Source organism: Ictalurus punctatus, chromosome 12, assembly GCF_001660625.3.
Source record: "Ictalurus punctatus breed USDA103 chromosome 12, Coco_2.0, whole genome shotgun sequence".
Taxonomy (NCBI): Eukaryota; Metazoa; Chordata; class Actinopteri; order Siluriformes; family Ictaluridae; genus Ictalurus; species Ictalurus punctatus.
In genome coordinates, this window is record NC_030427.2 from 17,349,667 (window position 1) to 17,373,786 (window position 24,120).

At 37.8% G+C, this 24,120-nt stretch overlaps 1 protein-coding gene across 2 annotated transcripts; it reads left to right on the forward strand.

The window, feature by feature from the left end:
• Positions 1-532: 532 nt before the first annotated feature.
• si:ch211-264f5.6 (carcinoembryonic antigen-related cell adhesion molecule 1) lies at positions 533-24,120 on the forward strand. Of its 2 annotated transcripts, none has more exons than XM_047159106.2 (9): positions 533-785; positions 1,081-1,416; positions 2,454-2,732; positions 8,454-8,720; positions 14,187-14,465; positions 14,689-14,946; positions 15,188-15,311; positions 17,558-17,615; positions 19,899-24,120. In XM_047159106.2, the coding sequence occupies exons 1-8, from the start codon at positions 737-739 to the stop codon at positions 17,574-17,576; spliced, it is 1,611 nt and encodes a 536-aa protein (XP_047015062.1). In that variant the 5' UTR covers positions 533-736; the 3' UTR covers positions 17,577-17,615; positions 19,899-24,120. The 2 variants fall into 2 exon arrangements, with proteins under 2 accessions (XP_047015062.1, XP_017337552.1); XM_017482063.3 differs by lacking the exon at positions 19,899-24,120 and adding an exon at positions 18,412-18,965.

The window sequence follows — 24,120 nt, forward strand, 5'->3', positions numbered from 1 at the left end:
TAATAATAATAATAATAAATCAATAAAATAATATTTAAAAGAAGAAGAAGGGACTTACTTTTGGGGCATTTTGTAAGGGTGTAAATGCTTCATGTATTATATGACATGTTGGTTTTCCTTTAACATGATTAACATTTTCATTATATAATTAGTATTTACCCCCCACCCCAAAAAAGTGATCTGTACAACGTATGCCTTAACTTGAATAGCATTACATATACATGGGTTTTTTCTTTCTTATATACATAGCCTATATATATGTTTATTACAAATAGCAGTGGGTGGTTGCTGAACCCTCTCAGATCTTTAGTAACAGATTCATAGAACAGGTTCTCACTCAGGTAGGGTGTGATGGGATAAGGGCTACCTGTAGGTGGGTTACAAGACGCCAAAACAATGTGCCTTGTTTCTTATATTACCGTAACGACACGAATATCCGTTCCGGAATAAATAAAAAAACCCGGTTATTCACGATGTGTATATATGGTTATTGCGTAAATAGCAGCGGGATCACACACAGACACACAGTGACAGTGATATATTATCATATATGTCGAACTGTAGTACCTAATCCTTTACACCGTGTTCTACCTAGTGCACGTATACAGGAAGAAGTGGAATATTTGGGATTGAACCTAGGTGTGCGTCTGGGTGTGTCTCTCTACACTCATCATACTGACAGATTATGACTGAACCTGTTTCCTGGCTGTGACTTGAGAGGTACAGACGGTTTACAATGGATTTGTACAATTCGTGGTTGATTTTGTTGCTTCTAGCAGAAGCTGGTAAGTATCTGTATACCTGCAATATTATAGCTCTACATTAATTAAAAATGTGAAGTGTTGGACTTTAGAAAGAAGTGATATGGTGGCATATGTGTTCACCTATTAATCAACGGAGACTAAATACTCTGTTAAAGACATAATTAGGCTACAGTCTGCTTTACAGTTAATAAATAGTAATAATAATAATAATAATAAGAAGAAGAAGAAGAAGAAGAAAACTTTATTTGCTAACGCAGGTTACAATGTGTGATTCAGATTAGTTTATGGACACTTCTAACGCCTCCTGAACCCACAGGTTTCTGTTCTGCTGACCAGCTTGTGATGCCAGGAGAAGTGAGTGGTGTGAGGGGTAAAAGCGTGAACTTCACGGCAACGGTTCCTCCATCGATTTTGGTCGAGACTGTGACGTGGTCATTCATCCCCAAATCCGGTGGCAGTGTTCCCGTCTACACGGCCACGGAAGTGAAAGAGAAGGTGTCGGACGCGTACATGGGCCGTGTGACCTATTACAGGAACATGTCCACGCTACAGTTAAACACGCTGACTGCGGCTGACGGTGGACGTTATACCTTGACTATAGTGGATTCCAATCTGAACCAGCTGGTGGGTCAGACTGCGCTCGTGGTGCTGGGTAGGTTACATCAAAATAACTTATTTCACATTTTCCTTCAAAAGTTGCATATTTGTTTCTTTATCTTGGTTAATTCTAGTACATCATATATAGTTTTAGATTTCTCTTGAATCTGACCATTTTAATCTGACTATAGCTCAAATAAAACACAGCCTATGTTAATCAGCCTTATAGCCTACATAGACACTAATAACTGTTGAGACACAATGGGATCCATGCTGACCATTTATAAACTGAAGGGTTCAAATCTTCACCCACATTTTACTGAGACATATTTAAATGCTATATGGTATTTTTTTGGTAAGATTTAGTATCTGGTGGTTTTGACGTTAGAAATGTAAAAGCTCAGAAACATGAAAACTCAGATGGGAACTGTAAGGGTGTGGCCGTTTTTGAATGGAGCACAGAAATGAAGTAATAGACAGCCTCGTGTACTCATTTAAGACGTCTGGGTTAGGTATGTAACCCTGTTCCCTGAGAAGGGGATGGGAAGCACCCGGGAATGCCGAGTTCCCTTTGAAAGGGAACGAGTGTGTGGCTGGGACTGCAGTGAGATTTTCAGCTTTTCCCCTACTCTTTTTCTCTCGATCCAGACATATTATTATAATAATGAGTCTTTATTTATCAGATATACATATGCACAGTGAAATTCTTTTTTTCACATACCCCAGAATGTCAGGAGCACAGGGGTCAGAGCACAAGGTCAGCTGTGATACAGCACCCCTGGGGTTAAGGGCCTTGCTCAAGGGCCTAACAGTGGCAGCTTGGCAGTGCTGGGTCTTGAACCCCTCACCTTCCGATCAGTAACCCAGAGCCTTAACCGCCAAGCCGACACTGCCCACCGCGAGCACTAAGTGCTTGATTGGTGAATGAGACAATTATGTTTCATTATAAAATAAAAAAAAGGCAAAATCCAGTTCAGTTTGATAAGAAGTAGACCAACTGACTGTAGTGCAAAGTTGCATTCAAAGTCTGACCTCCACTCCTGTCTGTCTCTTGTTACTTTGTTCTTTAATATATTCATCCATCTCCCGCAGAGCCTGTGGCGGATGTGAAAATCATGGCCAACCTCCCTGAAGCAGTGGAATTCAACAGCACTGTAATCCTCACCTGCGTCGCAAAAGGGTCTTTACTCGTGTACAGTTGGCAGAACAACTCCATTCCAGTTGTGGTGGATGGGATGCATATAGTGCAGAACGGGAGCCAGCTCATCATTAACGGAGTTTTTCGTGCAGATCTGATGGGGCCACTCTCCTGCACAGCCAAGAGCCCACTGGAATCTTCAACTAGTGACGCTTTCAACCTCACCGTCAACTGTAAGTCCACAAAAAAATTGCACCTGACCACACTGTAGAGTGCACACACGAGTGCTAAAGCATGTTTACTCACATACATTAAATGTTGATTTAAAATAAATGTTAGAAGCAACCACATATTATAGTGTGAACTGCCATGTGGCTTCATACTGCACTACAATTAGATTTAAACAAATTCATATTAACAGTAACGTTTTTACCACAGTCTCAGCAACAAGCTTCCTTTCTAATCATTGTTTTGTTACAGCACATGGCCTAACCTATAGATAAGCAGAAACCACTAATTACCTGTACTGTTAAATCTTAACTTACCACAGTTTACTCTTCTATTTTTTTAAGCATTACACCACTGGCTGCTATAAAGCGGGTAGCGTCAGCTTATTTACCTCTGAGCTTTTCATTCGAACAATGCTCTGATCCCAGCCATTCAGAACTGTCAACAGTGCACGTGGCACTGTGAACATTGTGGCAATAGAACAAAGCCTGTGGAGGATCCATGAGGAGGTCATGGAACAATTCAGGTACATGGAAGTGTGTTTAGACCATGTCAATAATGCACAGAAAAGAAGCGTGCCGGGTGTAGTGGGATGTGTGTGTGGCACACCATTCAAAAGCCATCTCGGCTGCGACAAAACTTCTGCTTTGATTTACCAGCAAATGTAGTGTAAACGTTTGGCATGTGGCAAATTAAAATACATTTACAGAGTAAGTATGGATGCTCAACTATAGTGCTGGTTTAAGTGGTAAATCAGTTTGCAGTGTTTCCCAGAAATAAATGATATTTGGGCATGGTGGCCAGGTACGCTAACAACCACCCAATTATATTTAGTCCTATTACAAAAATATGCTTTATGCATTAATTAGAAAACAAGAAAACATTGTGGCTTATTTCCAGTGTAGTGGTAACATGAACACCATATGGGATTGGGGGAAAAGAGAGAACTATAGAGAGAGAGGGGAGGGGCAGCAACTTGAGACAACATGATAGGTTGGGTAAACTAAGAGGCAGCTCTCAACCAGACTGCTGTCTGACTCTGAAGCAGCTGGAGGCACCTGTTAACATAAGAGACAGTGGAAGAGAGGGAAAGAGAGAGCCAGCAAGAGCTAGCAAGCTTCCCTACTTTTATTCAAGTCAGCTTATAGGAGACACCTGTATGGTGAGGTATCCCTCAGCTATCACGTTACTAAATTGTAGCATTGCAGGAAGAAGCACCAGTGCATTTACTGTTGGTTTGAGTTCTTCAAAGAGTGTAGAACATTTAGAGGATTATGATCACGTTAGTCCACTAAAGGAGCTGAACATCCTCCGCCATACACATCAAAATGTTGCAGAGCCCAGTGTCAGGATGTTGTTGTTGTTGGCTGTTCACTCTGGACTCCTTTTTCACGAGGTTGATTATGAAACATACCTAAGCCAACCACTTAAACAAAAACGAATGTAATGTCAATGTTCCCATGCATTACTACATGCTATAGCGTGGTCTAGATACACAGCACAATAGTAGGCAGGAACATGAATTGCCCATCTTATTTTTCATTGTGCAAATAATAATGCAAAACATTATAATGCATAAAGAAAGCAGTTACACTAATTGTAGACAAAACAAGTTTAAAATGTTTAAAAGGATTTTTTCATGTTATTGCTCAACATATGCCAAAGTATGCCAAAGTTACTGACAATTGGCAATAGATACTTTCTACGTGAATGCCTAGTTCCGATTGTCTTTATGAATGACAGAGATAATGAATGAATGTGTGGCTTAGATTAAAAAAAATACATTTACCAGTCGTGTAGTTTGGATTTAATGCATCCTTATTATTATTAACCATGTTTACCACAGCAGGACGTTTGATGTCCCCTTCAGGAAATGCCACTGAGAAAATATCATGTTTATTGTCTAAACCCCCCCTCTTACCACCTCCCCCCAAGCTGAATTTTTTTTCCCTTGGGCACAGTCGTCCAACCCGGCCAAAAACCTACTCATTAAGTGTTGGAACATTTCCGCAAACCAAAATTAACTACTTTCTAAGAATATAATCCACTTGGCATAAATAAAATAAAAGCAGAGCTGTCAATACTGCCAATACTTTTTAAGCAAATCAAATTTTCTAACAGACATGGTTGCCCCTAGCGAGTCCACACAGTCTTCTGTACATGGCATTGGGAAAGAGTCAGGCTTAGTCACAACATTTACCTGCAGTAATCCGTGCAAATTCGAAACTAACTTAGACACACTTGAACAACAGGCTCTCCAACAAAAGAATCATATTTTGGGAACCATTTCCTTACCTGCACACCCTCCTGTTTTAGGTAACCGTAAGCCAAACTACTGTCACCACCCACGTTATTAACATGAACAAACTAATATTTACGCATATGGTCAGCTTTTTGCTCTCTATCCAAATTGGAACAAGGTACAGATAAACGTAGATCTGCCCATGACATAGCAGATGTCACATTCATTATCTCTGTCAGCATGACTGCACTCTGTTGCTATAGAATTATATGTACGTAATTGGCAGAAAATGATAAGTCTGTGTTTTCGCCGCAACCATGTGTTACATTTTCAAAAATGTCCTTTTCATTTTTCCCTATTTCACTAGAATTACTGAATTTTTCCAGGAAGGATTTATCCTGGAGAATAATTTTGTTAAAGTGCCAGTAATTCTGAACAGGTTGTACTGTTTTCATGGGAAAATCAGTGGTAAAAACCGAAAGATGATGAAAGATGAGGAACTGAAAAATGCTAAAAATAATAATAATAATAATAATAATAATAATAAGATTTTATAATGTTAAAGACTATGCTATTAGTCTGCACTGAGACTATTCTTCTTTGCAGTCTATTGCTTGTACTGGTTCTTTCATCCAATACTGATCTGTTGTCCTGTGTAATTAGTGTGAACTTTCCCAAGTTTATTGTCCTGAGTATTTATTGCACACTTTTCATGTGTCTCATACTGTTGTGAGACTCTCATAATACTCTCATAATGTATTTGCACTTTATATAATCCTGTGTACCATGATACTGCATTGTGTGTTGCACTATGGTCCTGAAGAAATTACATTTCATTCCAATGTATACAAGCTATATAGGTGACTGATGATGAAAGCCACTAGTTTACATGTACTGAGAGCATAATGCATCCTGCTCCCTATACAATTAATTTAATGTAGTCACACAACACATTTTCAAGCAGCAAAATGCAAATGATCGATGAACGTAATTCAAATCTATATGATGTGGTGAATGCTATTTAATCTCAGACTGTTTATAAATGACCTGCGCTTGACCGATTAGTAAGTAGTAGTAGTAAGTAGTCTTCAGTAAGGAGTTTTTATTAGGAGTTAAAAACATAGGTCTGAGAAACGTTTCTGATACATTTGCAGCTCTGTTTCTGTAAAGGTTTTTACTCATGCATGAGAGGCATGGTTTCCCACAGCAACACACACTTAGAATTTCACCTAGATGATGTCATGGTTGGGAGCCCTTATGATTTCTGTTTGCACCACTACAAAAGCAGCTCTGCCTCTAGGGGTAATGCGCTAGACAAACCCTACAAGCAGTAAGAATGCCTTTTTTTCAATTATATGTCCAGGAACTGCATGGAACACCACATTTTAAAGAATTTTATTGAAGTTGGAACACCATAATTTAACACAGAAATGCAGACCAAATGAAGTATTCTGGCCTGGAATTTGGAATAGACTTTATTGTAATTTTTACCATTTGAATTTACACAATATATCTAACATTTGAAGGTGTACTTTTATTGTGACACAAAGGTTTAGCAAAAAAAAGCAGACTATAGCTGCATGTTTTCTGTGATATGTCTCTGTCAGCTTAGGATATATTTGCCCAATCATCATTGCATAATTGCTCAATCTATATCAGATTGGATGGAGGCTGTTGGTGGGGTCTTGGCAAGGATTTTCAATTAGATTGAGGTCTGGGTTTGACCGAACCGTTCTAACACAATGTTCTTGGTTTTGACTCACTTCAGTGTAGCTATACAAGCTACCATAATGCTACCGCCATGCTTCAGTATGGGGATGGTGTTCTCAGTGTGATGAGCAACGTTGAGTTTGCACAAAGCTCAAATGTTCAGTTTTGGTCTCATCAGACCAGTGAACCCTTTTCTTAAGAACAAGTGAAGGATTGATATGGAATTATCACTGTAACCAGCAGATGAACTGGTTTTGGAATCCAAAAGAGAGTCAAGGTCGAATCTGAAATTTGATATTTTAAAGGTATTTCTGGCATACAATTTGGTAAAGAGGAGGAGTGGACTTGTGGACCCTTGGAGACATCCCCCTCCACACCTTTTGTATCGACTTTGTACTTGGGTTTTCATTAATGGTTTCTTCTTGCCAATCTTTCCTAAAGCCCAGCCTATCCCATCTGAGCTGTGGATCTCTCCAGAGTTCAAACACTGATTGATACTGGGACTGAGACTTGTTCTGAGTTGTTTTAATAGCTAATCATGATGCTGTTTGTTTAAGTGCAGGCAGAGCTTGGTTTAGCAGCAGTCTGCATGTACACAGAGAAGCTGATTAACACCTGCCACTGATTTTCCCGGTTATATTAATGAACTGTCTCTAACAGTGAGCTGAGCATGTGTGTGTGTGTGTGTGTGTGTGTGTGTGTGTGTGTGTATGTGTGAGTGAGTGAGTGAGAGAGAGAGAGTGTGTGAATACTGGCCTGCCAGTATGTAGAGCAGAGCAGCTATAAAGTCTAGCAGTGAGCTGTCTAGCTGTGAAGCAGAAAGTTATTTTCTTTTCTTTCTTTTTCATTTTCATTTTTTTATTTTTTATTATTTTTTTTTAGTTATGTGCTATGACTCGACCTGTCAATAAAACTCCTGTGTGATCTTACTCTTGAGTCCACTGTGTTCCTGAGCAGAGTTAGTCATCTTTGTCACAGTATGTTCTCTAAAAAACACCCATCCAGAAACAGGTGTAATTATACTGAGTTCATGTAACACTTTAATTGAACTCCATATAACTAATTAGGTTACTTCTGATGGCAATCAGATGAATATTTTTGCAAATGCACATTTTATGGGTTTAAAAATATATATTTTAAACATATATTAAATAACTTTTCTGCAATACAAATTACTTACATTTATAAGACAAATTAATGCAAGGTAATGGTACTGGTTCTGCACACTTTTTTGCATCTATATGTCCCACCTGCATTTCAAGCCCTGATTTGTTCAATGTGGACCAGACTAATTTCTTATAAATTCTTTCTGAAACACTCTGATGCTATTACTATGTGCTTGATTCCCCCCCACCCCATCAAAGAAAAGCTAGCACAAAAGCTATTCGGTACTATCACCTTTGGTGCATGGACCCTTAAATATACTTCAGAAAAAGCAGAACAGCCAACAAGTGATTACTGATATGGTTGTTGTTTATTTCTATCGACAGCTCATAGTCTATTATTCTCTATGACATATTTCACTAAAACATTTGTTGTACACATTCTGAGAGATTTGACATAAAAAAACATATGTGCTGCTTTCTGCTGCAAAAATATTTCCCCTTTCATTTAAGATTTACATGTGTCCTTCACCAGAACCTGTCAAAAAGAATCTTTTTTTAATCTTCGTGTATGTCAGTTTGATCTAGCTTTTTTTTTTTTTTTTTTAATATTACTTTAAATTTGTCATACTTGGCCAATGTACTTACACAACTTTCCCCCGAATCTTTAGATGGCCCTGAGCTTGTCACTAAAACTCAAGTGCCTCCAGCTGATGTCCTGAAGAAGGGTTCCAACCTGACATTGTCATGCTCGGCTAAGTCCAGCCCTGCTGCTGAATTCATATGGCTTTTTAACGGAGCCGGACTTCCCCAGAAGACTGCTACAGTAATTCTCTCAAACCTGGGAGAGGAACAGAGTGGCAACTACAGCTGCATGGCCTACAACAGCAAGACCATGCGCTACGTCACTTCAGAGGTCACCCAATTGTCTGTCCTAGGTGAGTCCTTCAAAGTACATGTGAAGTAAAAAAAAATTAAATGGAATAACTCTTGAATAAGTAATTCTGATGATATAGTTTGGTGTTAAATTTGTTAACACAATTCAAAAGTCACATTTTTTTCCCATGTAAACCAGAAACCTTCTCAGTAAAAAATAATAATAAAACCTCAGGAACTTTTAGCCTGGGAACCTCTATGCTAACCTATCCAACTTGGCTAATGTTAGTGATGACTAAAATATTGGTTGTAGTGATATAAGACAGAAAAGTCTTGGCTAAATTGATGCACATATCACAATGAATATCATCTGTGATACTGAAATCTCACCTTTGTCTACCTTTACCAGCGATCTAATTTATGATCAGTTTGGTAGTGGACGGTTTATTAGCCGGTTATAGTAATATTATACAAAGAAGAAGGAAAATGCACATAGTCATTTAAACCTTTAATAGTATAGAATACCGTGGGTTCAGAAAGTATTCAGGCTCCTCCAGCTGTCTGTGCACTTGACCTTTTATGGAGTTTTTTGCGTGTCACTAAATGTAAACGAGCTGTGTTTGGGAACATGCTTTGCACTTTACGCATGATCAACATATGTACACGAGTATAAAGAAAATCAGCATTTCCAAAATCTGGTGGAAATTTTTGGTTTGGTTTGGCTTGCACAAACATTTATGCATAACTTGACTAAAAGATACACAGGTATACAAAGGTACACACAAAAGTGTTTCCAAATGTATTAAAAATCATAAACCGAAATCTCTCATGTACTGTAGATCAGTATTCAGACCCCTTATTCAGTACTTTGTAGAAGCTCTTTTGGCAGCAGTTACAGCTTTAGGTCTTCTTTGCTAGCTTTACACACCTGGATTTGGGCAGTTTCTCCCATTCTTCCTGGCAGAAGGGATCCAGAGTGAGTTTGTTCAGGAAACTCTTGAATGCAGTTGGTACATGATTAGATATTATGGAGCCATTAATGATACTAGTGATGTAGTGGAGGAGGTCTTCTGGAGCATTGTGGAAGGGATTGGATCCAATAGGCAGGTGGTAGGATTGCAGGACAAGATGATTTGCAGCATCTCTTGTGTTGCTAGATGAGAAAAATGTGCCCGCAAAAGAGAAAGGGAATCATGAATGTGTAGTGTAGGGGTGAAGGTCTTTTCAATCGTCCCGTCTTAAAAGTTGGCACAGGCTTCAGTATTTAGGGAGGATGAATCAGGAGGAGCGGGCGGGTTACGAAATGAAGGAAGCGTGTTGTGGAAATCTTGTGAATAAGCTTAATAGAGGTATTCACATAGATGTTCCAATGCCAACATCTGATGCCATGTGCTACTATGTGATGTAAGCCGAGTGTACCTTGTGACGCTAAAGAAAAGACAACATGAAACTGCAACAATTTGGAAATCCATTATCATTTCACAATCAAATCAAAGCAGACTGTGCTCTGTCATTGAAAATATGGACGGTTCTGTGAATTGCGTGTACACAAAGGTATTCATTAGCATACAGCTATTAAGTGAGCGTGCAGACAAACTGTTACATGTGAGAGATCGAGAGAGGGCACTTTGATTTTGCAACCAGTGAGACACATATCCCCATTCACCCATGCAATCTATTTAAGATAACATCATACCATAATATCTTAAGCACAACATCTGAATCAAGATAAACATGCTTGGTCTGAAACAAATGGCAGTAATTCTTTAGCTAACGTTCTGAAATATTCCTACAGTATATTACTAATATTCATTGTTGGGTTTTGTTGAAGTAGTTGAAAAAGCTGTATTTCCTGAAAAGATGCTGGTCCAAAAAGAAACCCCATCAACCTGTATGATCCTCATGCTGCAGTGGATAATCTCACTAGGACACTTACACTTAAACCTCCTAAGAATCCCTGCTGTGAGTATAATTTCCCCAAGTGCTCATTCCAGGACTCCTATTCATACTATGATCACACCAAAAATTCCATATCCCTTATAATCCCACTCTCTCCAGAATCACCCGAAAGAGGATGTACTCCCTCTCGAATCTGTTCCTCTGAAAGTTTCTTCATTGTGTCACCTCAGAGAGTTTTCTAGCCATTTCTCATTAATTAGGGATCCAGATCTAAATTTCGGTGAAAGTGCTTAATGACAGTGTCTAATAAAAGTAAACTGAATATGAGTATAACAAATTAGTTTTCTAAAGCAGATAAATAGGCAGTGTTGAGAAACTTGTCTCAGGAAGTAGACATAAACCACTACTCTGTGTACCTGTTAGGTCTGGGTTTGACTCGCCTTTTTTGTGCACAATGAACAAGTAGCAATGAATATATATATATATATATATATATATATATATATATATATATATATATATATATATATATATATATATATTCATATGTGTGTGTGTGTGTGTGTGTGTTTTTATTTATTTATTTATTAAAAAAATTAAACAGGGGTGTAACAATGCACAAAATTTAATACAATTTATTTAATATTCCTTAGTAATGATAAAAGTTCAATACATGATAATGAGTCTTTAATAACATATACATTACAGCTGAGTGAAATTCTTTTCTTCGCATGTCCCAGCATGTTAGGAGCTTGGGGTCAGAGCACAGGGTCACATGATACAGCGTTCATGGAGCAGAGAGAGTCAGGGGCCCAACAGTGCCGGCTTGGCAGTGCTGGGGCTTGAACCCCCAACCTTCCAATCAGAAACCCAGAGAAACCCCATCAAAAATAAGCATTCTCCAAATGTGTTACAATAATTGGACAAAAAAATTGAACTTAATGACAGTGATGAGTGAGTGCCTGATGCATTCAGAAAATGTTGTTCAAATTCAAACAAAAGCTGTGCATTAGAACCGTACAAAAGGCTACATGGCTACATTTTCACTGGTGTGAACCACTGTGGGGCCTTTCTATTCTGCTAATTGGGCTCTCAGAGTTACGCAGGTCTCTGTAGCTCTTTAGCCTGGATTGAATCAGTGAGGAAAGACTGCCTGAATGCAGCCAACAGTTTGGGGTGTGTGTATTCAGTGTGCTTGTGTGTGCATGCATGCAGCATAGCAAGTATCTGGGATTGTTTGCTCTGAACTATGGTAGATAGCTTACCTCTATGAGTCATTGCTATGGTAATTGTTTGCCCCTAATTTATAATACATGATGATGAAAGGCTACAGAAACAAAGAGTGTAGTTGTTCCATAAACTTCATTACATACGCAACAAAAACTTGCTGAATGAATTGTCAGAAGTGTGATAATATGCATCCAGTTAAGTAAATGGACAATGAGCAACAGAGTACGGTAAAGAGACAGGCCTGTGTATGTAATATCATCCAGGCGGCAGAGAAAAGGCATTCAGAGAATGTTACTTAGTAGGTGTAGTTCAGGGGTGAATATGGTTGTTTGCTTGGATTCACCATGATGCATTCCACTGTAAAGGCCATCTGAAAAAAGCGAGGGGAGAGAAGAGGTGTGCGGTTATACGGTTGCCCACAATGTGTTTAAGGGATTATGAAAACTTCTTAAGTAAAATATAAAACCTGGATGAGTACTGGTCATTCTAAGTTGACACAATGTGGCTCTCAATATGTGATTAAACATTAAAATGTCTTTAGTTTAGCAGCCAAGGTTCTGATTTATAGCTGTAAGTGCCACACCCCACTGTATTGCATTCAGTGTTGTACAGTGTGATTAAGTGTCAGTGTCAGTATCACTCCCTAACTCCTCTGATCATTCAGTAAAGTATCACAGGGAGGGGACTAGTATGTCCATAGTATATTGTAGAGTTTATAAGTGGTGCATGTGACATTGGGGTTTAATTTTACAGTATTGTCTAAGCTGAGGAATGTATAATGGAGGGGAACTTGGGGGATTTTTTGTGAAGGTCTTGAATTTGTAGATATCTGCAGGGAAAATGGATTCAGCAACCAACGTTTTTGTGGAAAAAAAAAATGACATGAGGATAGTGGGGTATCACAAGAATAAAGATTGCCAGTGAATAAGTGTGTTTCAGAATTTTCTGGGGGTTTCGGAGGCGTGAGAAGACATCTCCTTAATTTGGTCTGTAGTGTTGCTGCAGTGTTCAGTCAAAGACTTTATTTAGATTGAAATTAATTATCATAAACATGTCAGCAATAGAGCAGGCACAGTGGCCTAGTTGTTAGCACACTTGCCTCGCACCTCTGGGGCTGGAGGCTCAAATCCTGCCTCCACCCCCTGTGCATGGAGGCTGCATTTTCTCCCTGCGCTTCAGGAGGTTCCTCCAGGCTTCCTCCCCCAGTCCAAAGACATTCATTGTAGGAAGGATGGCATCTCTAAATTGTCCGTAGTGTGTGAGTGTGTGTAATTTTGCCCTGCGATGGATGGATGGAGATTATAAATAGATTTCTCCCCAAATTCTTCACCTGCCAATTCCCCCCCACCAGCCAGATCCTCCCATCATATGGTAGCTACTGAAGGGACGGGAAAGGGGAAGGGCTAGCTTAACACGTGCATCTCCTGAAACAGATGAAGCCAACAAACTGCAACTTATCAAACCGCTGCTCCTCCTGCGTCACAGGGCATTTTAACACACTCTGAGGAAAGCGCTATCTACCGTCTTCTGCATACTCACATGATTGGCTATTGTCACTGTGATTGACAGGGGTGAGAGTGTATGTACCCTCCCACCCAGAGAACATTTCCTGACTATAGCGCAAATGCTTTTCTGTTGTCCCACATATTTATAGGCCAGAAAAATGTATTTGATCAAAATATCGATATTATACTTATCATATTGCCTAGCCTTAGAATGCAATCTAAATGTGTTTACTTATTCCCATAGGTATTTTTATTATGATATATGTAGTGTTATAAGACTAGTTACATAAAAAGGTAAAAAGGTATTCAGGATAACTGCATGTTTTTAATACTTCCTGTTCACTGGGCTTCTTTTATTGACCATTTGGGCTGGTTCTGGGTTTGAATTAGATTATCTCTTATTGCACAGACCTAACAAACCTGCATTGTTGGATTCTATATATTACAGAGAATGGAGCATTTTCTATTTTGTCTATTACTAGCATGATATTTCACTAATTGACAGTGGAACTGTCATTAAAGTATTTTAAATTATGCATAGGAACATTATTGATGGTAAAATGGGGCTTAAATAATTCTGGGACAAATTTAAAATGCCATTACCACAACTACTTTTACCTCACTGCACCAGTTTTCATTCCCATGTTATTATCTGTGAGTTTTGCACATGTTTTCCTTGTTGTGTTCATGTGGGTTCGCAAGTAGACAAACTGGCTACACCAGATCGCACCTAGATATGAATGACTTTGTGTATGTGTGTGTATGTATGTGTGTGTATGTGTGTATGTGTGTGTGTGTGTGTGTGTGTGTGTGTGTGTGTGTGTGTGTGTGTGTGTGAATGTGAATGAAATGTACTTAACAGTGTCACCTGGTTTCTCTCTTTCTGTTTAACAGAAGCTATTTCAGACACGAACATCAGTGTCTCTACTTCGACTTTTATTGCTGGTAACAGCACAATGAACCTTACATGCAAATCCAGTGCAGGGAATGCCGACAGCGTACATTGGCATAAGGATGGTAAACCTCTGGATAATACCAATCGCATCGTCTTCAGCACGGACAAGAGTACCCTCACCATCCCCACTGTACAGAAGGAGGACGCTGGGGAGTACAAATGCGAGCTGAAGAATAAAATCAGCAGTGGAGCCAGTAAATACTATGTGATAATCAACTGTAAGTTGATCAAATGTACTGGCTTGCATGCGCAAATGCAGGGTGTTTTGAAGATGATTATTGAAATAAAACATTTTGAAATGAATCAACTTTTTTTATGATAATTGTAACAAACTAAAACAGAATTAACAAAACGTCTTGTGAGTATCTCTACTCACAAATCAAGTCCAATCTTACAATTATTTTGATCTCTCTAAACCTCCTTTTTTTGTTCTATTGTCAGATGGGCCAGAGAATGTGGCAATAAAGGGAGAAAAATATGCCACGGAGGGCCAAACCGTGACCATAAATTGCACTTTTGCCTCAGTCCCATATCCCAAATTTGAATGGAAGTTCAATGACTCGGTTATACCCGGCGAAGCAAACGCATGCTTGATGATCTCGAGTTTTGAATCCATGAAGAGTGGCATATATACTTGTGAAGCATCTAATCCCATCACTGGACTCAAAAAGACTGCCAACCACAATCTCATGGTGAAGGGTAAAGACCATGCACAAACCTATTTTATTGCTATACATATACACACAGATCATAACCCATATTCTACTTAATTGCCATGCAGGCAGTGGTGTTGCTATAAGGAAGTCACTGATCAAGAGAAGAATATTCATTTAATTAATAAGCATTTCTATTAACTCTTAATATGCTATAAAAATGAGCATTACATTGTAATGTCCGTATTTCTGTATGTGATGCAACTTTTTTGTTTTTTTCTGTGCAGATTCAGCAGTGCAGGAATCGGAGGGCCTGTCTAGTGGAGCCATCGCTGGAATCGTCATAGCCGTTCTATTTCTCCTTGCAATCATTATCGGTGTCTGCCTCCACAAGAAGAAGAAGACTACGGAGTGAGTTTACTATTCATTCTACAATTATATTCGCCTCTTCTTCTTTGCTATAAACAGCTGAACTGTCTCTTTCTTGCCCAAACATTTTCTGCTCAAATACATTGCTTAGCTTACTAAGTACATGCTTTCAGCTGTAAAATGTGACATTCCCAACTGTATCAAATATATTATTTACGATCTGTCTAATTCCCAAATACACCTGGAAACATGGAATTGCACATACTTAGCTAGTGTTTTAATTATGAGTCTAGGTTTTGGCTTTTGTGGTCATGAGATATATATATATATATATATATATATATATATATATATATATATATATATATATATATATATATATATATATATATATATATATATATATATATCTGCTCGATGGCAAACTATCATTGTGCCTTTGCTTTTTTTTTTTTTTACCATTGCAATTTTACCTTTTTTTTACCATTGCAATTTGACTGATGTACTAAAACAGTGTTTTATTATTTTATGGAATGAAATTTTCAAGAATTGAACAAAAATATACAATGAGACAGAAGAAAACTTCATTTTCACTAATCATGCTTTATGAACGCGCAGCCAGAGTTTTCATTTACGCTTTCAAACGTTTTACGTTCACCATGCTGGCACAAACCTTACGTGTGGGCGGGGCTTTACAGCCCTTTACTCTCATTGGCTAGTGAGATTTGGATTGACCTGGAAATAGAGAGTTCAGTGATGTGAATTTTGGAGCACGTTCTTCATGAGGTTCTCTGTATAGTTACTGTATAGCATTTGTACTTTGTAGTAGAAATGACTTACTTACTTAGTCAGTATATTAGCCTGTAATTAATATTTGAGGTTTGTGTACTCCCATACCACTATTTTTTTGAGATGAGCTCTCAGGAGCAGCATGGTGCAATGCCGTCATCATCCTCCTCCTCCTCCTCCTCCTCTTCAGTTGGACACTTGAGCTGTTGATCCAAATCTCACTAGCTTATAGTGAGTAAAGTGCTGTTAAGTGTGGTGTGTGCCAGAGTAGTGACCGTAAACATATGGAGCGTAAACTTTGAGAGCTTATCCAAAACTCTGACAGCGTATTCATAAACAGTGATTAGCTAAAACAAAGCTTGGAAAACGGTCAACAAAGAATGCTGTTTATTTTTTAAGACCAGGTTTAATTTTTGCCACTGAGTTCACTGTTTTCAGTTTCAGTGTTTTTCTTCTTTCTCACTGTATATTTTTGTTCATTTCTTGCAAAGTTACATTCAGTACTTTTGGCACAAATTTAATTCCATACTATTTGTCTATATTGTCTTATTTGTTAAAAAAAGAAAAAAAAAGAAAAAAAAACCTCACTGAGTTTAAAATACCTTGTTTTATTTTGACATCGAAATGCAGACAGGGATCAAAATGCCTAAATATTAAGTTTGAAAAAAAATATGTCTAAAGTAGCCACAAATGCTGCTAAACTTTAATCCGTGTATTTCACTGCATTCTGTCCATTTCACCTGCCAGAAACTATACAGGTGGTGTTTGTGCAGCTTCACTACTCATTCATTACTTATTAATCATTCTAACGTCATCTCACATCTAGTTTCTGTTATTGAGTTTGGGTTCTCTCTCTGTCTCTCTCTTTCTCTCTCCTATTATTTCTCTTATCCCATGCTTTGTAAAAAAAAATATTTAGGAGCTTATTGTCAAACTGTACTGTACTATTCATTTATTAAACCTGTTCTCCTTTATCTCTCTCTTCCTCAGCCACCCTCTTTCCCACTTTACTTTCAGGGTGTGGTGCCTTCAGGCCGACGTAGTGGATTCAGAGTTAATGTTATCTTATGTGACCCATATCGTTTCTACTGTGTCAACCTGTTCTACTGGTCAATTTATGCAAAAAAACAAAACAAAAAAACCCAGCAAAAGCATTGCTTAATAACTGAATCTCAGATAGGCACTTTAGGTCTGTATTTCAAAACATGCACAGTATCAAGCAGTCAGAGTGTAAAACCTGACTGTAAACAGTAAAGCGAAAGGAATGTGCAGAAGTGAGGAGGTAGGGGGTGGTAATGGTGTCAAAGCAGGAATACCACTGGAATGTCAGCCCTGTCCACACATGTCTCTCTCTCTCTCTCTCTCTCTCTTTCTTTCTCTCTCTCTCTTTCTTTCACTCTGTATCACACATAAACTTTGATTTCAATTTCACCATCAGCTGTTTTCTTGTAAATCATAAACTAAATTTTGTTAACTTGCTTAATTTTCTCTTTTTTCAGTATTACATCACCATATTAAAACCACAAGAAGAAAAGAAAACCACAAGAAGAACACCTGGTGAGTCTTCCTTATTACTTTAGCTTCTGTTTAGGACCACAGTAGCCAGTAGCACTATCTTGTTTCAAGGGTATATTTCAACACCTGACTGATTCAGTCTTGTTTGCTTTGTGAAATGCATTCCACTATATCTTGCTGACATCAAAGAGCGAACACACACAACCTTAAGCAACTCCTAAATTGGCTCACAGGTTGCTAACTGCTAAAATAATAATAATTATCAAAAAAAAAAAAAGAGTCAAGTATTTCAGAAGAAAAACACTTGGCCAGGTTGTGCTTTTGCCATACCAACTTTGGTATGCCGTTATCACTGTCTTGAGTGTTTAAATAAAAGGTTAAAAAAAAACATTGCTTGATGAGGGCGTTGCCACATCCATTCTAGAGCAGTGCCGGAAGTATGACTCAAATAATAGGTTACCTGTGACTGCAAATCACTGTAATTTGTCCTGCATGTGTTGCAACTACATTCTTGATGCAACTACCGTCAATGACGGTAACAAAAAGCAAAGGCAAATACCTATACCTTTTGCATAATTATGCATTATTTAAAAATAATCCTTATGCTAAGCTTTAAATAAGTATGTGGCACTTTTGCTCAAATTTGAAAACGTGCTTATAATGGGCCAATTTATATTTGGATAAAATACTAAATATCCATTCCATTAGCACTTTTAGCCCTTTATTAGCTATTCCTGGCTTGTAGCTGGGCACAATGAACATTTTATCACATATCTACCATATGACAGCGCTTCCTAGGTGTTCAGTTACTGACTGTATTTGATCTATTGCTATGCAGGTTATTGACACCCCCACCCTGTCTAACAATGGAAAAGATGAAACCATACAACTACTGACCAGATATTATTTGGGTGGTACACCCAATTATTCTCAGGTGTTTACAAAGCTAAGCAACACCACTGTACCTGCAAAAGCATGGACATTATAAAATCACAAATCTGGCTAAATAATCTTATATATAGGGTATGATACAATTATACAAGCTCTGTTTTATAAAATATAAATCTCTTCTGTATATATGAATTATATATAGATAGATAGATAGATATGTGTTTGTGTGTGTGTGTGTGTGTGTGTGTGTGTGTGTGTGTGTGTGTGTATGAATTTCCACCTTATGTAGGCTTTCTTGCAATTAATAATTGAAAAAAATGTGTCTATCCTATTTTAAAGAAGCATGGCTTACTCTTTTGTCAAGACTAATTGAAAATGTATTAATGGCATGTTAAATCGGGACACACATCCTCATTTGTTACACACTGATTTTAAATGTAAATGTTTGACAAGTTTCAAACATTTATTTGTATCTGACATCAATAAATCATATTTCAAAAACAGGACTCCGAATCCATCATTAACATATTCTAATGTTGTACAATTAGAGTAGATTAAGTAAACCTGGCTAGATATTAAGATGTTGGCTTGAGTACCATTTTATTAATTAATTTCTAACAGAAATAACTCTTTTATAAATACATAACCAATCTTTTCTAAAATCCACTAAAAGGTCAATAACATTTTATAATTTACTTCGTTCCATAGCAGCACAACACAGGGTTAAAAAAAACATGAACATCCATCCTAAAAATGATATGAACACAGTACACTACGTAAAAAATTCAGCCTTAAAGTAGTCAGATTGCATTAACTGTGACTTTGTCATAGTCTACTCTTTGTACTTTTTACTTGAGAGATCAAGTTTGTATTCAAACTTCATTTTGAGTAATATCAATTGAAATTATTTTGTTTCATTTTATTTATTCATATACTGTATATAAGAGTCAGCTTTGTTCATTGCTGAGGTGTTGCTTTTTTTTTTCTTGTGCATACGTGGGCCTTCGTTGACAAATTTCAGTTTGAAGTAGCAGAAATAATTTGCACATGATATTCTTTAATGGATTAACCTGTTATGCTAAGTCAATCAAATAAGCTTTTATTAGCTTGTTTTGTTTAATACCCCTCTGATACACTCATACTAGCACAACACACTACTGTGTCAGTATTAATGGTAGACAAACCAATTAATATTTGGTCAGCGGTTAACAGATGGGAGCAATAAATTGTGCATAGCAACAGAATGGGTACAGTCATGGAATGTACACCTGCAAAATGTACTTGTATGTTAGGCGTACCTGATACAACTGCCAAAAGGTATAGCTACAATACAGGAGGATCTAATACCCTGGTAACGCTGTATATATTGTATAAATATTTAGTTGTCCTTTAGATAACTGTATTTTACCTCTCTTGTTATCTTTCACTTTTCAGGATCTGCTAGAACAATTCTTCAGCCATTTTGTCTTTTTTTACCCACAAGATGATTCCACCAGGCAGCTGGAAGAACTGCCTTCATTAGTGGAACACACCTTTAGGGCTGGCCCTCCCTCTCCCTCACACTGTGTTTCGACCCCAAACCATAGAGATTGGTTTCTTATCTTGGATTTCCTATCTCCCATCCACCTGCTCACTCAGTTTCTCTCTGGTGGCCCAGGAAAACCCCACACTGAAATTTGCCCTCCTCCTTGGTATATTTTGACCTTGCTGTCCTTTACCATTCACTGAAGTGAAAATTTACACTGTTTTAATTCATCTAATTCATCGATCTACCTACTATAGCCCAAGATGCAACAGACTATGGTGGAATAACACCATACACTACACCAGTACACTGCTCTGATTCTGGAGAAGCTTCATGACCCAAGCTTGGAAGGCAACATTCTGTTGAAAATGAACATTTGTGCCCAGAAGCACCAAAATATTCCATCGCTGACAAAAGCCAATGCTAATACAGAGCTTAGTGTCAAAGTTATTTACATGTGTACGACAACTCTGTTCTCAATTTCATTCTCTCCTCTTGTGGCCTTTTGAATATAATGTATGTCTACTGTAGAACTGAAGTACAGTGGTGCTTGAAAGTTTGTGAACCCTTTAGAATTTTTTTATATATCTGCATAAATATGACCTAAAACATCATCATATTTTCACTCAAGTCCTAAAAGTAGATAAAGAGAACCCAATTAAACAAATGAAACAAAAATATTGTACTTGGTCATTTATTTATTGAGGAAAATGGTTCAGTATTACATATCTGTAATAGTGGCAAAAGTATGTGAACCTCTAGGATTAGTAGTTAATTTGAAAGTGACATTAGAGTCAGGTGTTTTCAGTCAATGGGATGACAATCTGGTGTGAGAGAGAGCCCTGTTTTATTTAAAAAAACAGAGATCTATAAAAGTCTGAGCTTTACAACACGATTGTGGAAGTGTGTCATGGTACGAACAAAGGAGATTTCTGAGGACCTCAGAAAAAGAGTTGTTGAAGCTCATCACGTTGGAAAGAGCTTGGACTTCACCAATCCACAGTCAGACAGACTGTGTACAGATGGAGGAAATTCAAGACCACTGTTACCCTCTCCAGGAGTGGAGACCAACAAACATCAGTCCAAGAGCAAGACATGTAATAGTCTGCGAGGTCACAAAGGAACCCAGGGTAACTTCTAAGCAACTAAAGGCCTCTCTCACATTGGCTAATGTTAATGTTCATGAGTCCACCATCAGAAGAACACTGAACAACAATGGTGTTCATGTCAGGGTTGCAAGGAGAAAGCCACTGCTCTCCAAAAAGAACATTGCTGCCCTTCTGCAGTTTGCTAAAAAAATCACATGGACAAGCCAAAAGGCTATTGGAAAAATGTTTTGTGGATGGATGAAACAAAATAAAAATTTTTGGTTTAAATGAGAAGTGTTATGTTTGGAGAAAGGAAAACACTGCATTCCAGCATATGAACCTTATCCCATCTGTGAAACATGGTGGTGGTAGTATCATGGTTTGGGTCTGTTTTGATGTGTCTGGGCCAGAATGGTTTGTCATCATTGATGAAACAATGAATTCTGAATTATACCAGCGAATTGTACAGGAAAATGTCATGACATCTGTCCATGAACTGAATCTGAAGAGAAAGTGGGTCATGCAGCAGGACAACGACCCTAAGCGCACAAGTCATTCTACCAAAGAATGGTTAAAGAAGAATAAAGTTGATGTTTTGGAATGGCCAAATCAAACTCCTGACCTTAATTTGTTGTGGAAGGACCTGAAGCAAGCAGTTCATGTGAGGAAACCCAAAAACATCCCAGAGTTGAAGCTGTTCTGTACTGAGGAATGGGCTAAAATTCCTCCAAGCCGATGTGCAGGACTGATCAACAGTTACCGGAAACGTTTAGTTGCTGTTATTGCTGCACAAGTGTGTCACACCAGATACTGAAAGCAAAGGTTCACATACTTTTGCCACTCACAGATATGTAATACTGGATAATTTCCCTCAATAAATAAATGACCAAGTATAAATTAATGTCTTCTTTATTTAATTTGGGTTCTTTTTATTTACTTTTAGGACTTTACTTTTAGGACAATCTGATGTTGTTTTAGGTCATATTTACGCAGAAATATAGAAAATTCTAAAGTGTTCATGAACTTTCAAGCACTACTGTATAAGCGGGTGTGAGTAAAAGATGTAAATATGAGATTTTTGTTTGTATTGACTAGGGGTTGCACGACTACTAATTGCTACAATGACTACGATGCGGTTCAGGCTACAATCAAAGTAAATATGCCTGTGCAAGAAATGTGCAAAAAAAGAATAAATCTGTGTATTATACTGCACTATTTAAGGACATACCAGTTCGTAAAATGCGCCCTTATGGACCAACTGGTGGCACAGCTGAAATCGCAGATTAACTGGTGCAGAAATGTAAACTAAAACTTAGCTTAATGATGGAGGGAGGATAAAATGTCTACAGCAGTGTAGGAGTTTATAACGCCACATTTAACTCCAGCACCTGTAGCATCTGAAAACAAGTCTGAATCAGCCTCTTTGAGCTAGCATGTGCTGTTGATCTGAGTCTAAACCAAGGCTGTTTACAGATGATCAGCAGCAAAACCTCTTTATGCCAGCGAAGCCATCACATCTCTAGACTTGACACCTTCATGCACAACCAGTAAGATGAACCTTCACATGTGATGTAGCACGATGCATGTTTTCTCCCATCTTCTCTATAGGACAACCAAAGCCAGGACATGTTTTTATTAGAGATTATATAAATGTTGGATTTAGAAATGAGCAGAATGGGTTAGCCTTATGAATGATCTGTTTTTTCAAATGCATCATGATGACCTAGCGCTACCTCAACCATACAGTAAAAGCATTAACTTAGCAGTGAGCAAAAATGCTGATCTTCTATACACCTCTGCACTGCAGACAAAGTGATATCAACGTGTTAATGGTCCATTAAAGCTTTTCTCAGTGTAGTCTTGTGCAGTTGACTGCAGAACTGACTTCTGACTTAGTCATCTATTCTGACAAAGTAAATTTACCTGCTTTCTTTATTTCATTTACTTCACTGTTTTTTCCCCACTCCCGACTAGTCGACACCTCGCAGCAGCAACTAGTGAATGTTTTAATCAACTAGTCTGTGCAGCCCCGAGTACTGACATTCCACAGCTTTGGAGGGAAGATTTTACTCTGCTTCTGCTCAAAAATCATTTGTTTTGATTTTGTTTTGTTATAAGCACACCAAATAGTTTTGATTTCTCAGTGTTACATACACATGTCAGGTTGAAAACTAAACCCACTCAATACTTTCGTTATCTTAGTTGTTTTTAGGTTTAGGTTAAGTGATATGTCTGGTTCCTCTGTTTTTAAAAGAGATGCACAAGGATAAGATGTTATCTTGGCAACGATTTTGAATTGTGGACACTAAACCTATGTTTGTGTGTGTGTGTGTGTGCGCGTGCGTGCGTGTATGTGCGCGTGCATGCGTGTGTGTGTGTGTGCACTTTCTCCATTGAACATGAGCAGAAATTCAATTAAATTCCGTTTTATTTGTATAGCGCTTTTAACAACGTACATTGTCCCAAAGCAGCTTTATAAATAAATAAAGCTGCTTTTATAATATATATATATATATATATATATATATATATATATATATATATATATATATATATATATATATATATATATATAACATTATTATAAATAAATCCCTTCTATAAATGTGCTAAAACTACATGGTCAAATAGTGCAGTTGTGTAATATGTTCATATGAATTGAGGTCCAAAGCCATCTTATGGTTTTTAAGTGGTACCATCCTCAGCAGCAGCATATAGTGTTCTTGAGACAGACCTGCTTTCTGTCCTGATGGTTGTACTCACATATGTTGATTATTCGCGGTTTTTAAAATAAAGCCTAATTATCTTTCTTTTTTTTCTAGCAGTGATGTTTTACTTTGTGCCAACGATGTTGACTCAGAGGGCTATTAATTGCCCGCTGCAGGTATACAGAGTGACACAACTTTACAGTTAGATTCTTCCCACACCAAAGAATACGTTTGATTTTGTAATTTTGGTTGTAATTAAACAATTGACAAATTTCTTACAATTTTTCTATGTATTATAATTGGAAAATAAATAAATTAATCAATGATAAAGTTTA